Source organism: Schistocerca piceifrons, chromosome X (assembly GCF_021461385.2).
Source record: "Schistocerca piceifrons isolate TAMUIC-IGC-003096 chromosome X, iqSchPice1.1, whole genome shotgun sequence".
Taxonomy (NCBI): domain Eukaryota; kingdom Metazoa; phylum Arthropoda; class Insecta; order Orthoptera; family Acrididae; genus Schistocerca; species Schistocerca piceifrons.
The window spans coordinates 21,615,978-21,632,302 of record NC_060149.1 but is presented as its reverse complement, the minus strand read 5'-3'; the positions used below and the strand labels follow the sequence as shown (position 1 = coordinate 21,632,302).

General features: G+C 35.8%; 1 protein-coding gene across 1 annotated transcript in view; it reads right to left on the bottom strand.

Moving 5' to 3' along the window:
- Positions 1 to 1,283: 1,283 nt before the first annotated feature.
- LOC124722154 overlaps positions 1,284 to 16,325 on the bottom strand; it is a 310,300-nt gene continuing 295,258 nt past the window's right edge. Inside the window, 2 exon segments of the mRNA XM_047247357.1 lie at positions 1,284 to 1,887; positions 7,493 to 7,715. Of these exon segments, the coding sequence (XP_047103313.1) occupies positions 1,502 to 1,887; positions 7,493 to 7,715 (609 nt within the window). The 3' untranslated portion in view covers positions 1,284 to 1,501.

Genomic DNA, 16,325 nt, shown 5'->3' with positions numbered 1-16,325 from the left:
ACTTCAGAGCTGTGCAACTTTACTAAGCATTTCTTCTTTTACACATCCTTGTATCACAGTTATCGAAGAAAATAGACATGATAATTAGTGCAGCTCACATTTTAGCCTTTATCTTCTCAGAGCAAGCTGCAAATTTCTAAGTGACTGAATACTGAGAGGGATAGAACATTGTGGAATATACTTCTCAGCTTCTAAGACAGACTGAAACCAGGCTTATCCATTCATTGAATCTTCTAGCATGGTAACTCAGGAAGTTTAGCTAGAAGTATTTCTTATATCTAACAGACTCTGTCGATTCACATTATATTGCTGACTGGAAAATAATTAATGAACTTTATTCCATCACAGTAAAACGTGTTTAATTATTATACATGTACCTTATTCTTTGATTCATATATTTCCATGTACATGCACATGCATTAACATATGCATAATCATATCACAGTTATTGAGTAAAATACATATGAGACTGGTTGTAGTTTACATATTTCTAATGAACCTTTCAACACCTCCATCCAAACAATGCAAAGAAAATCATGTGCTCATGAGGAATGCAACATTAATGGCTGCAGTTAACTACTTGTCATCTTGTGATAAGTAAATATATCTTTTATGTTTACTTTCATTCATGCTAAACTGACAATGACTGTTTAGTGATCAACAGTTTAAACTACTTGCTAATGAATTATGATTTGCAGTGAATATCTACTTTTTTAAAGATCCACAAATTGTAATTGTTCACAAGAAACATACAGTGCATAACAGTTTTTTGTACTGAACATATCAAACTCATGCACTTCATCCTCTGTTGATATAAATGCATAGCTCAGTGGTTAGCATTTAACAATAACATATGCTCTGCCACAAGCATCAAAATAAAACACTGGATTTTCATTATATATATGTTTATGTTTCATGAACAGCAACAACGGAAACAGTCATTTCTACAAATAGTTATATGTCCTTCCTATAAAGCATATTTTACTTCTATCTCAACATTATTTAGTAACATTAAACTTTGGTCTTGTGCAAAATTATTGCATCACTTCAAAAATTTATTCAGAAAACAGAAGCACAAATCCAGCAATCTTAGTGTGATTGCATATCTTGTTGTAGAGGCACAATAATGAGCTAAGACAGCACAGTTGAAGTTATACAAAAGAGAACATTGTAGTTCATATTTTTAGCTAACAGCTGTACTAGTATGTTTATTCACTGTTAAGCAACTATAAAATAACAGAGCACCATAGCACACTACATAAAATAATATGCTTCTTCAATTTGGCAACTTTTTGAAAAATAGGATAAAAATGTATAAAGACCCGCTATATGTGGTGTTCGTTAAATACTGTAATAGCCTATTTGATATACATGTAAAACTTTCACTTCATGACCTCTTTTGAGTGCTGTCCAGTCAGTCAACAAATATTATAAGTTGTGCATATAAATTGTTCACTAAGGTGAATATTATCTTTGGTGACATTGGAAACTAAATGTCTTTTCACAATACTGACTCAATTTGTTTTATTTCTGATGGAGAAGGAGCAGTCTCAATAATTTCTGGCACAACATCTGACTCATTTTATTCTTCCACATCCTCATTAATTGGAGTAAGTGCATCAGGGATAGGTGGAGCAGTAGGTGATGCTAGGCAGCGTTTCAGTGATGGTGCCAGGAAGCTGGTCACTGCTGAGACAAGGAAGAATGCAGTGGCCATGTAGAAAGGTATGGCATAGCTCTTGGTTGCATCATATACAGCTCCTGCTAGTGGTGACCCTACAATTGCTGCACCACCTCTGAACAAAATCAAAAGGCCAAAAGCGTTTGTGAGCTTATCAAGCCCCAGAAGATCAACAAGGATGATGGATGTGAGAGATATGTAGCCAGCTGGAAATGAAGAACAAAGTTGTTAACTTAATCTGTAATATACATATGAGAAATTTTTGATAAATGTCTTTATGACTATCAGCTTTCATGAGAGAGCTTATCTAAATATATCTGACCAGTGTTTTCCACACATTATTAGTATGTGTATCCCTCATTTTTAAGAGAATCAAATAAGATTTGTAACAAAACAAATTCTAATTTGATATGGTGACAAGCAGCACCAAACATTCTGTGTAAGATTAGATAAAATTAAATCACATAGGCTGAACAGGAACTGACAGTTGTTTGTCTACTCATTAATCACACAAAGGTTCTGCAGATACCACTATGTATTTAATTCTTAGTAGTAAAATGTGACACGTGTAGAGTTACAATCATTATTATATTTTTACCAGTTATTATTATTATTATTATCATTATTATTATTACCATTTTGATTTAAGAGTCCTGTTAATCTCACTTTAGGTCAATTAAGACACAGCATCTTACTTGTTATTTTACTTTAGTATTTGAAAAGAAAAAGAACAGAAATGTTGATTTGGGCCCAGCAGAAGGCAACTGGCCAGACTAGTTGTAGCATTAAAGAAAGTAAAATGATATGATAACCAGATGTATATTACATATAAAATAAACATTTATTTTGTTACTTTTCATTAGTCAGAATTTTATGTAATACTGTCTACTTATGTTTCCTCGGATACTGCATTTTCTGTTCAGAAATAAAAATTAGTTGGCTTTGGCATTCACACTTTTGTGACAGTCAAACAGTTCCTTTTGTCTTTTATGTGGGGTGTATTTTCTATGTGTAATTTTTGTAATGCGTTAATTAAGTAGTGACATCAACTCACTTGGTATGATTTTCTGGTATTACATAAAATATACAGGGTGTTTCACAAGCCTACTTATCACTTCTATGAGTTGTAGAGGGGAAGCAGTAGAGAAAGTTTTGATAAGGAACTCGTTTAAAGAAATGTGCTGTTTTGATGTAAAATAAGTTTGAAATTCAGTTAACATTCAAATCTCCCATTTCACAGTACACACACAGCAGACACAATGAGCCTGTGGTGTAGGTAATGTTTTGAATCCTCATCATTAGATCTGTTTCTGGCTGATGAATGACATCCATTAAAATTTGAGAGTGCAGCACATATATGGAGCACTGCAGTCAACCTTCCTAGCTGCAAACATACCAGCTACCATTATAGTCAGATGAAAATGTTGAGAGATGTCATAATTACAACAGGGACTGACGGCAGTACCCTTTTCTCAGTTTGTGTGTGTACTGTGTAAGTAGGAGTGTTGAAAGAGATATTAACTTTAAATTTATCTTATATTCAACCTGTACATTTAAGGAGATGGGATCCTCATCTAAACTTTATCTAATAACTCCCCTCTACAACCTCTAAAAGCTGGTAACAGGAATTGTGAAATGCCCTATATAGTTGATTAGGTTGATTGTTATTAACAGGAAACATATGTAATTTCTCTGTTGGACGGTTTTTCTTCTTATTAAGCAGGAGTTATTTATACAGTTCTTAATACTCTAGGTGAATCAGTGTGATGCTACAGCAAAACTACTGTTGCAACTTTTGTAACTGTTTTTTCATAACTTCCCAATGTTTCTTATCAAACACCTCCACCGAAGTTCATATTTATTTATCTATTTATTTATGTGGAACTGTAACAGCACAGCACAGTGAGTTATATATTTCACAGGGAAAGACTGAAAAACGTAAATCTGCATCACTCATGGTTATTTGAACCATCTGAATCCTGCGTCTCCAACCATGTCATCTTCTTTGATGTTTCTTTGCCAGTTTAGGTTTCATCTACATCTACATCTACATTTATACTCCACAAGCCACCCAATGGTGTGTGGCAGAGGGCACTTTACGTGCCACTGTAATTACCTCCCTTTCCTGTTCCAGTCACGTATGGTTCGTGGGAAGAACGACTGTCTGAAAGCCTCCGTGCGCGCTCTAATCTCTCTAATTTTACATTCGTGATCTCCTTGGGAGGTATAAGCAGGGGGAAGCAATATATTCGATACCTCATCCAGAAACGCACCCTCTCGAAACCTGGCGAGCAAGCTACACCGCGATGCAGACCACCTCTCTTGCAGAGTCTACCACTTGAGTTTGTTAAACATCTCCATAGCGCTATCACGGTTACCAAATAACGCTGTGACGAAATGCGCCACTCTTATTTGGATCTTCTCTATCTCCTCCGTCAACCCGATCTGGTACGGATCCCACACTGATGAGCAATACTCAAGTATAGGCCAAACGAGTGTTTTGTAAGCCACCTCCTTTGTTGATGGACTACATTTTCTAAGGACTCTCCCAATGAATCTCAACCCAGTACCCGCCTTACCAACAATTAATTTTATATGATCATTCCACTTCAAATCGTTCCGCACACATACTCCCAGATATTTTACAGAAGTAACTGCTACCAGTGTTTGTTCCGCTATCATATAATCATACAATAAAGGATCCTTCTTTCTAAGTATTCGCAATATATTACATTTGTCTATGTTAAGGGTCAGTTGCCACTCCCTGCACCAAGTGCCTATCCGCTGCAGATCTTCCTGCATTTAGCTACAATTTTCTAATGCTGCAACTTCTCTGTATACTACAGCATCATCCGCGAAAAGCCACATGGAACTTCCGACACTATCTACTAGGTCATTTATATATATTGTGAAAAGCAATGGTCCCATAACACTCCCCTGTGGCACGCCAGATGTTACTTTAACGTCTGTAGACGTCTCTCCATTGATAACAACATGCTGTGTTCTGTTTGCTTAAAACTCTTCAATCCAGCCACACAGCTGGTCTGATATTCCGTAGGCTCTTACTTTGTTTATCAGGCGACAGTGCGGAACTCTATCGAATGCCTTCAGGAAGTCAAGAAAAATAGCATCTACCTGGGAGCCTGTATCTAATATTTTCTGGGTCTCATGAACAAATAAAGCGAGTTGGGTCCCACACGATCGCTGTTTCCAGAATCCATGTTAATTCCTACATAGTAGATTCTGGGTTTCCAAAAACGACATGATACTCGAGCAAAAAACATGTTCTAAAATTCTACAACAGATCGACGTCAGAGATGTAGGTCTATGGTTTTGCACATCTGCTTGACGACCATTCTTGAAGACTGGGACTATCTGTGCACTTTTCCAATCATTTGGAATCTTCCGTTCCTCTAGAGACTTGCAGTACACGGCTGTTAGAAGGGGGGGGGGGGGGGGCAAGTTCTTTCGCGTACTCTGTGTAGAATCGAATTGGTATCCCGTCAGGTCCAGTGGACTTTCCTCTGTTGAGTGATCCCAGTTGCTTTTCTATTCCTTGGACACTTATTTCGATGTCAGCCATTTTTTCGTTTGTGTGAGGATTTAGAGAAGGAACTGCAGTGCGGTCTTCCTCTGTGAAACAGCTTTGGAAAAAGGTGTTTAGTATTTCAGCTTTACGCGTGTCATCCTCTGTTTCAATGCCTTCATCATCCCGGAGTGTCTGGATATGCTGTTTCGAGCCACTTACTGATTTAACATAAGACCAGAACTTCCTACGATTTTCTGTCAAGTCGGGACATAGAATTTTACTTTCGAATTCACTGAACACTTCACGCATAGCCCTCCTTATGCTAACTTTGACATTGTTTAGCTTCTGTTTGTCTGAGAGGTTTTGGTTGCGTTTAAACTTGGAGTGAAGCTCTCTTTGCTTTCGCAGTAGTTTTCTAACTTTTTTGTTGTACCACGGTGGGTTTTTTCCCGTCCCTCACAGTTTTACTCAGCACTTACCTGTCTAAAACGCATTTTACGATTGCCTTGAACTTTTTCCATAAACACTCAACATTGTCAGTGTCGGAACAGAAATTTTCGTTTTGATCTGTTAGGTAGTCTGAAATCTGCCTTCTATTACTCTTGCTAAACAGATAAACCTTCCTCCCTTTTTTTATATTCCTATTAACTTCGATATTCAGGGATGCTGCAATGGCCTTATGATCACTGATTCCCTGTTCTGCACATACAGAGTCGAAAATTTCGGGTGTGTTTGTTATCAGTAGGTCCAAGATGTTATCTCCACGAGTCGATTCTCTGTTTAATTGCTCGAGGTAATTTTCGTTATTAGTTCTTCCATGCACCTATACTTAGCAGATGGGTGTCGCTGTCACAGACTTAAGAAGTGTGTTTCAGATGGTCATCAAGCTTGTATGAATTGTTTTTCCATAGGACAGACAATAGGATGAATTTTAGCCTGTTTCAGCACCGATATACACAAGTGCAGGGCCCTTGGAAAAAAATACTTTTCTCAACAATAAAACATTTAATATGCAATTATCAGCAGCAGAATTGGTAGCAGCATCAGTAGCAGTGGTAGCAGCAGCCAAAACAGCAGCAAGAGCAGCAACATGAATTGACACTACACAATACACACTCTTGGCAAATAAATCCTCGATATGCATCAAGTTGCCCAAGTGGTGTCATAATGATAAATTATAGAAAATCTCCATTATGCTATGGCAGAGAAAACTGAGCATGATCTGCATATAAACATGTCTGATGGAGAGTTGTTAACACTAAGTTGCTAGTTATTAAAAGTGCAACACTGAGAAAGATAATGTATAACAAAATTTTACTTATTGTTTATAAACAGAATATTAGAAAAAATACATGATTAAATGTGTAGGTGATCTGGGAGTATAAAGGATCAAAAAATTAGTGCACAGAACTGACACCATTGCCAGCAACAATGAATCTGATCCAGGTGAGCATCATGGGCACTGTGTCAAAGTGAAATATGGGTATGTCACTCCGTGCTGTTTTAAATCACTGCCAGTGTTCATCAATTATATTGGCTGGCTAGTCTGTCTCTTGGCAACCCACCACCAGATATTATCAATAGATAAGACACCTTGAGAATCTGCTGGCCAGATCAAGAGTCAGACGCCCTCATTATTGATGTAGGTCAGGATATCTGTATGACTCATTAAATGTATCCCACTGATATATTAAGAATATTTTTTGCTGTTTTCATTATTTTCTGTGTGACAAATGTTTGTTCAAATGATGCTTGACTTTCTTATCATTTCATACTCTTTTCTCCCATGTCTACATTTTGTCATGCATTTATTTTGACCTTAATCTTTCTCTATCCTCTCCAACTTTCCCAAGCTACTTCCAAACTTTGTCTTGCACTTTGTCATGCTTGCTTTGCTTTCACCCTGTGACTGCTGTCTTTTTATTTCAGTATCTTTCTGTGTGTCAGACACTTTTTCATTTTTAACCATTTTTTACAATTATATTTCTGACTGTCAATATTTATGTGTGAACCATTCATTTTTCTTTTATTTTTACAGTTTTGAATATAGATTATGTCATGAATATTTCTTTCCTTTTCCTCAGTTACAACACTTATATGGTTCATGGTATTTTTCACTGTATTTCCTTAGCTTCACCTTCCAGGGTTTGTTTCATGTAAGTGATGCATTTTGAGTGTTACAGTTTGCCTGTATCTGTATTAAATATAACAAGATAAATATTTTTTATAATTAACAATAGAAGTAATAATCATTTTAGTAGTCTTTCAATGCTAATACTTACAGACAGCAAGACCAAAAAATATTGCCATTGCAACATATGCTGCATAGGTATGACAGAAAGGTGTGGCAGCAACAGCAAATGTGCATACAACAAGGCAAATATTATTCAGCAGCAAAGAGTCCATCCAAGGAAAATCAGCTAGATAGCCACATGCCACTCTCCCCACGGTGTTAGTAATACCAATAATTGACAAAAGAAATGATGCTGAGTTGGAATCAGTTCCCTGGAAAAAGAAGAAAAAGGAATACGTGAATATGAAACAGTTGGTAATACTGAGTTTGCAGTTAAGTTTTGCACAGGAGTTTTACAGCTAAAATAGGAATTATAAACAAAATAATGAATTTGAGAAATATTTTTCTTTGGTGGGTAGTAATTTACATTTTGAGACAGATTTGCCATTTTTTGTTTTCTATAATGGATGAGCTGTCATGTAAGGCCACTTAAGGACCTGAAGAATAAATATTACTAATAAAGTAAGAGCACATCAGGCCTCAGCCACAATTTGGCATTGAAATAAATCAAATAGTGACAACAAAAATGTGTCCTGGACTGTATCTCAAACCCAGATATCCCAATTTATGAGACCTTTTGTCTTAACTGCCATTGTGATGGGAACAACTCACGCAGGCCTGAAGAAAAAGAAGGGACAACAGTAGGTAGTGTCAAGTGTCTCCTCCCTCCTGTCTCAAGACAGACTCCAGTGGATTCTCAGTCAGGTAACAGCAGTAATAGAATGAATAAGCCGGAGGAAGGCATCTCGTTCTTTCATCAAAATATAAGGGCCTCTCAAACAAAACAGATTAACTTCTTATTAACATTAATGAAAAGGATAGTACAAATAATGCTCAGATTTTGTGCTTAACTGAGCACCATGTTACTTGTCATCTATAGTAAGTTATAGTTTAGTAACATACTACTGTAGGGAAAGTAAAGACAAAGGTGGAGTAGCAATTTATGTTAAGGATAGTGTAGCATACGAAGCTATAGATATCAAGAAATATTGTGTGGAACAACAATTTTAGGCATGTGCAACAGAAATAATAACTAAATTCTACACAATATTAGTGTTGGCTGTCTACAGGGCTCCTTCAGGTGACATAAAAACTTTTCTACATTTCATTGAACTCCTTCTGTCAGGGATAGTTTCAAAATCAAAGGTTATTGTACTTTTAGGTGATTTCAGTATAAACTTTATGAGAGAAAATAAGAATAAAATTGACTTTGAGATTGTGATGACCTTACATAATCTGATATCAGTAATAAACTTCCCAACAAGAATTACATCTGAGTCCCAAACTCTGATAGACAACATTTTTTTAGATGTGAGCAGACATCAGGATTATACTGTCAGGCAGGTTATAAGTGGGCTTTCAAATCATGACGAACAAATTCTCATTCTTTATGATGTTAATCTGTTCAAAAAACAATTTCCTCAATGGAAATTCATAAGAGTAATGAATGAAAAGACAAAAGAAACTTTCAACCATAGGTCGCATCAAATGGATTGGTCTTTAGTATGTAGCCATGATAATTTTGATACTAAATTTAACTGTTTTATAATTGAATTCTGTGCTCTTTTTGAAGAAATATTTCCCAAGAAATGGGTCAGAAACAGTGCTTCCAATTCTGTAAGTAAGCCTTGGATTACAAAAGGTATAAAACAGTAATGTAAAACCAAAAGGGAAACTTATGCTGCAATAAGATTATGTAAAGATGTAGAAAAATGGGAACACTATAGATTATACTGTAAAATTTTAAAGAAACTAATACAGAAATCAAAAGCCCTTTATTATGAGAAGAAAATAGATAAGTGTAACAATAAAATAAAAACAATTTAGAACATTTTAAAAAAAGAAACAGGATGAGATAGAACAAGCAAAGAAGATGTAAATAAAATCAGATATGAAGGTACCCTAGTAGATAACCCCAAAAGTGTGGCTGAGATGTTTAATAAACACTTCTTATCAGTAACTCAACAGATTGGTTGGAAGCGCAATGTTGATGAAGCTGTAACTCTTTGTCAAGCAGTATATTCAAACACAATTTCAGAAATGCACCTTAATCCTGTCACTGTAGAAGAAATTCAAAAAATCATCATGTCTCTAAAAAGTAAGAACTCTGCAGGGGTTGATAATATATCTAGTAATTTATTGAAATTACGATGAAATCCCAGTCTGCGTAATTAAAGATTGTATAGACATCATAAAGGGCCCATTAACAGACATAATTAATGAATCTTTCGAATCTGGATACTTTCCGGAGTACCTAAAACAAGCAAAAGTTATACCTATCCTTAAAAATGGAGATGTGGAAAATGTAGAGAACTACAGGCCGATCTCTATACTGTCTATCATTTCTAAAATAATAGAAATACTAGTCAAAAAGAGACTGCTAAATTACCTGAATAAATATAATCTTCTTTCCAATGACCAATTTGGTTTTAGGCCCGGAAAAGGCACACAATATGCTATAGCACAGTTCACTAAAGTAATTTTAGAAGCACTGGACAAAGGTGAAAATGTAAGTGGTATCTTTTTAGACTTGTCCAAGGCCTTTGATACAGTTGACCACAAAATCTTACTTCATAAATTAGGGCAAATAGGAATAAGAGGTGTGACAAAGAAGTGGTTCAAATCATACTTGGAAAACAGAGTTCAACGAGTTGAGATATCACAAGTTTCAAACAATTCCCTTATAAAACACCTGTCTGACCCAGAAAATGTGAATATAGGCGTCCCACAGGAAAGTGTATTAGGCCCAATATTGTTTCTTATATACATTAACGACTTCCCACAAAGTATCAGACATGGCGAAAAAATACTTTTTGCTGATGACAGCAACATTGTAATAACAGGTGAAAATCCAACACAACTGTCAGAAAGAGCAAACGAGGCTCTCAATGATGTCCACAACTGGTCATTAAAAAATAAAGTAACCCTAAATGTAAAGAAAACTACCTATATTAACTTCCAATTGAACAAAAAACACAATGCCACTAGAATAAAAGTTAATAATAATGAATTAGAATGCGTAACAAGTACCAAATTCTTAGGGATGAATGTAGACAGACAACTGAAATGGACAAACCATGTCAACATTTTGGCAAAGAAATTATCCACAGCATGGTATGCTCTTAGAATCCTTGCACCGGTATGCAATAATATCCGTCTTAAAATAACATATTACGGATATCTACACTCAGTCCTCAGCTATGGGATCATGTTTTGGGGAACAAGTGCCAGTAACATACGAACTGTGTTCAAAGTACAAAAAAGAGCCATAAGGATAATAACAAATAGCAACAACAGGGCCCACTGTCTAGAATTATTTAGAAAGCTAGGAATTCTAACTGTTTCTTGTGAGTATATCTTTCAGAACATAATGTTCATTACGAAAAATCTCAACATGCACAACACAAACAGCCTAATACATGACCACGAAACAAGATTAGATTAGATTAGATTAGATTTACTTTCATTCCAATTGATCCGTAGTGAGGAGGTCCTCCTGGATGTGGAACATGTCAGAAAAACAACAATACATGACAAATATTTACAACTAAAACAAATAAGCTAATGTACCATTCCACAGGTCCCAAGTGGAATGATCGTCATTTTTAATGAACACTAAGAGTCATTTTACAAATACTAATGCACTGAATTTAAAATAAAAAACGTTTTTTATTTATTTATAAGGTAATAAACATGTAATACAACTACTGTAATACTTATTTACAATGAACACATTACTGCACTGAAATGGTGCAGAAGTTATGTTGTACTTATATACAAATCAGTTGGTTTTACTAAGAAATTCATCAATGGAGTAGAAGGAGTTGGCCACCAATAAATCCTTTAGGCTTCTCTTAAACTGAATTTCATTGGTTGTTAAGCTTTTTATGGCTGCTGGCAAGTTATTGAAAATGTGTGTTCCTGAATAATGCACACCTTTTTGTACAAGACTAAGTGACTTTAAATTCTTGTGAAGATTATTCTTATTTCTAGTATTGATTCCATGAATTGAGCTGTTGGTTTGAAAAAGTGATATATTTTTAATGACAAATTTCATTAAGGAATAAATATACTGGGAAGCTGTAGTTAGTATCCCTAGTTCCCTAAACAGGCTTCTGCAGGATGTTCTTGAGTTCACACCACATATAATTCTTACTGCACGTTTTTGTGCCTGGAAAACTTTAGCTTGGCTTGATGAATTACCCCAAAAAATAATCCCATATGACATTATGGAATGAAAGTAAGCATAGTATGCCAGCTTTTTCATTTTTATATCCCCTACATCTGACAAAATTCGCATTGCAAACAGAGATTTGTTAAGACGCTTCAGCAGTTCTGTGGTGTGCTCCTCCCAATTGAATTTATTATCAAGCTGTAATCCCAAGAATTTAACACTGTCCCCTTCTTCTATCTTCTTGTCATCATATGTTAGACATATACTCTTGGGACACCCCTTACAAGTTCTGAACTGCATGTAGTGTGTTTTTTCAAAGTTTAGTGACAAAGAATTGGCTAGGAACCAGTGATTAATGTCCACAAATATTTTATTGGCTGATCTTTCTAAGACTACACTTGATTTGCTATTTATTGCAATGTTTGTATCATCGGCAAACAAAACAAACTTGGCATCTGGTAATGTTACTGATGAAAGGTCATTGATATACACAAGAAAAAGTAAGGGCCCCAAAATGGAACCTTGTGGGACCCCACATGTAATTAGTTCCCAGTTGGATGATGCCTGATAGACATGTATCAAGCTCTTTCCTAATAACACCCTTTGTTTCCTGCCAGAGATATAAGATTTGAACCATTTTGCAGCATTTCCTGTTACACTATAATATTCTAGTTTACTTAAAAGGATATTGTGATTTACACAGTCAAATGCCTTTGATAAATCACAAAATATACCAGTTGCCTGCAATTTTTTGTCTAATGAATTAAGCACATTTTCACTGTAAGTGAAGATAGCCTTCTCAATATCAGAACCTTTTAGAAATCCAAACTGTGACTTTGACAGTATGTTATTTGAGATAAGATGGTTATAAAGACGACGGTACATTACTTTTTCGAAAATTTTTGAGAATGCTGGTAACAGTGAAATTGGACGGAAATTTGATGCTATTTCTTTATCTCCCTTCTTAAACAGTGGCTTAACTTCAGCATATTTCAGCCATTCAGGAAATATTCCACTGATAAACGACTGGTTACACAGATAGCTTAATATGTTACTTAGCTCAGAATCACATTCTTTAATTAACTTTGTTGATATTTCATCATACCCACTAGATGTTTTTGATTTTAAAGATTTTATGATGGACATTATTTCTGTTGGGGTAGTGAGGGTCAAATTCATATTATGGAAATTACTTGAAATGTCTGGTCTAAGGTAATCCATAGCAGCATCTACCGAACCTGACAACCCCATCTTTTCAGTAACAGTTATAAAATGTTTGTTAAAAAGTTCTGCAACACTATACACATCTGTCACCAATGTATCATTTACTCTTAATGCTATTTGTTCCTCTTCATGTCTGGTCCTACCGGTCTCCTCCTTCACTATATCCCATATTGTCTTTATTTTGTTATCTGATATGACTATCTTTTCCTTGTAATATATTTGCTTTGACATCAATATTACAGTCTTTAATATTTTGCAGTATTTCTTATAATGTGCTATAGCATCAACATTGGAAATGTTTCGGATTGACAGATACAGTTTTCTTTTTGTTTTACAAGATACCCTTATTCCTCGAGTAATCCATGGCTTCTTTGTAGATTTTCCTCTAACCTTGGTAAGTTTTGGGGGAAAGCAGTGTTCAAATAAGGTAAGCACTTTATTAGCAAAAATGTTATATTTTTCATTCATGCCATGAGCACTGTAAACATCAGTCCAGTGAATGTCTCTGAGGAGTGTCCTAAAATAATCAATTTTTGGCTTACTGATTACCCTCTTGAGCTCAGATTTAACAGATTTTATATCCTGTTCAGTATTAACATTTAACAGAAGGAACTGCATGTCATGGTCTGAGAGGCCATTGGCTATTGGTTTTGTAATATAATTTTGTTCATTGGACTTTTCTATAAAGATATTATCAATGGCTGTTTGTGAGCAAGTGGCTATCCTAGTGGGGAACTTTACTGTGGGAATTAAGTTGAATGATAGTGTTACTAACTCAAATAAGTTCTTATTCGGAGAGTCTGTAAGGAAATCTACATTGAAATCACCAGCAACCACTATTTCTTTGTTTTTGGTTATTAAATGGGCCAGTACAGCTTCAAGGTGGTTTACAAACAGATTAAAGTTACCTGCAGGTGCTCGATATACACTTAATATTATGAAAGATTTTTTGTGAAAATCTAATTCTGTTGCACATGCTTCCATATGCTGTTCTAGGCAAAATTTATGAATGTCTATGTTCTTAAATTTATGACAGTTCCTGATGAATGTGGCAACTCCTCCTTTCTCCATTTCTGATCTAAAAAAGTGAGATGCTAACCTAAACCCTGTAACACTTAAAAGTTCTATACCAGTGGTCACATGATGTTCAGAGAGGCAGATTATGTCAGCTGGGTTTGAAGACTCTAATTCATCTATGCATATAGTTAATTCATTAATTTTATTTCTCAGTCCTCGAATATTTTGATGCAATAAAGATAGCTGACATTTCACATTGTCTGAGTTAAAATTGGGTGGAGTTAAAATATCTGCTGACAGTTGAAAATTCTTAACCAATGGCTGTTTATGCTGATGTAATAAGCTGGAATTATGTTTTTTGATTTCTTTTTCAAACTGAAGGTTTGTCTCAGTTCTAACCTCTCTTAAAATTTGCTTTCTTTCTGTCCTCCCTACCCTAAAAAAGGGTCTTTTCTGAATCCTATAACCACTGGTATTTTACCACTCATGACAGTGCCTCCCCCCTTTAACTTTCCTGCTATTTCCCCAGCCAATTTACCCTTCCCCTTCCTGTTGAGGTGAAGGCCATGCCTAGTATAATCCCACCTACTGAGAGAATCAACATGAACCACACCAATGTGTGACCCCGCACCCGACGTGAGCAGCCGTTCCAGCTCCAAATTAACTCTCTTGACAGAAGAGTTCAAATGAGGTCGGTCATGGCGCCCAAGATCAGATACAAACTCAACACTAGTATGCTTCGATGCTGATGCAATCTTCGCCAGGTCACACTCTATACTGTACCCAGGATTTCTGTCAATACTGTTACCTGCCCCACCCACTATAACCACGGTGTCTTCCTTAGTGAAATCTTTGCAAAGTGATCTTAAATCCTCTGTCACCTGCTCCAGAGCAGCACTAGGTTTAAAAAAATTGGTGACCTGGTATTCTGATCCTAGTTCATCCTGCAAGAGTTGGCCAACACCTCTTCCATGGGAACTACCTAACAACAACACTTTCTTTCTCTTTTCTGATTTCCCTACATTCTTACTTTTCAATCTGCTGCTGAAAGTTTGTTGTGCCCTGTCTACACCTGCAACTGCTTGAGGCTCACCAGCTTCTAACTGAAGCAACAGGTCAAATCTATTTTCCACATTCACCATAAAGCTGTCAGACAAAGTTCTAGGCCTGTTCCTCCTGTTGCCTGTTGCCACTTCCCACCTCTCTTTACCCCTCTCCCTCCTTAACCTGTCAAGATCTCCCCTGGCCTTGTCTAATTCAGCCTGAAGGGCAGCAATTTTCCCCTCCTGTTCCAGTATCTTCCTATCTCTACTACAAATCCTACAAAACCACTGATGAGTCTCATTTACTTCCCCTATTCCCACGCCACTACAGTCACCCACATGGAAAAAACTACAGCACCCATCACACCAAAGCCCCGACCTAACAATTCTACGGCAAGTCAAGCACTTTTCACTCATGATAAACGTAATAGTTGATTAAGAATAAGTCAGTTAAATTACAGATAAACACGAAAATATGGTTACACAAATTTGGCCTATACGCAACTGTGTGTAAACAAAAACAAAAGTGCAAAGTTTCTGAAACAACAAGTTAAACTTTACGCTACTTTCCGGAAATGCTAGTTAAATAATGAAGAGGTAAGCTAAGTTGCTGGAGAGAGCAAGGAACAACTAAGCGAAATTCTATAGATTTGCTGCAGCAGAACGTAAACAAAAAATACGACTGTACGGTCTTTTCGCGTTTTCTGCTATATTACGTAAAGAAAAGTGAAACCTTTAATGGTACACTTAAACGGCACACTAATACACTTATTTACCACGTAATCAGTACTAATCTATATGTTTTATAATCTAAAATAACTTATCTTTACGAGAACACCAAAACTCGCGCTAGTCGCCTGGCTGTAGGGCTTGTCACCACCTCCATCTAGATAGAAAGAACAAGGCAAAGACGCAAAAAAGTATATTTTATAATGGGATAAAACTGTATAACAAATTACCACAAGAAATTAAAGAAACAAATGAGCCCCTCACTTTCAGACAAAAGCTTAAAACCTTTTTAGTAAGTAAAAGTTGTTATACTGTAAAAGAATATTTAACATAGATGTAGATTATTAGCAACATATGACATTATCACCAAAATATTATGTAATTATAAATATGTGTATGACTAGTTATAAAACTACACAAAATATGAGAAACCTGTTTAACTGTAAATGTATGTGTGCTCATGTGTTGTAATCTGACGACATCCATACAATATCTATTGTTCCATGGATGAATAAATACATAAATAAAAATAAATAAATATTCTTGTGTGTGGATATGGGACAGTCTCTGTCATATTTTCAATGCTTCCCTTCAGAAAGGTGTTGTTCCCAGTAGACTTAAGTATGCCATTGTGA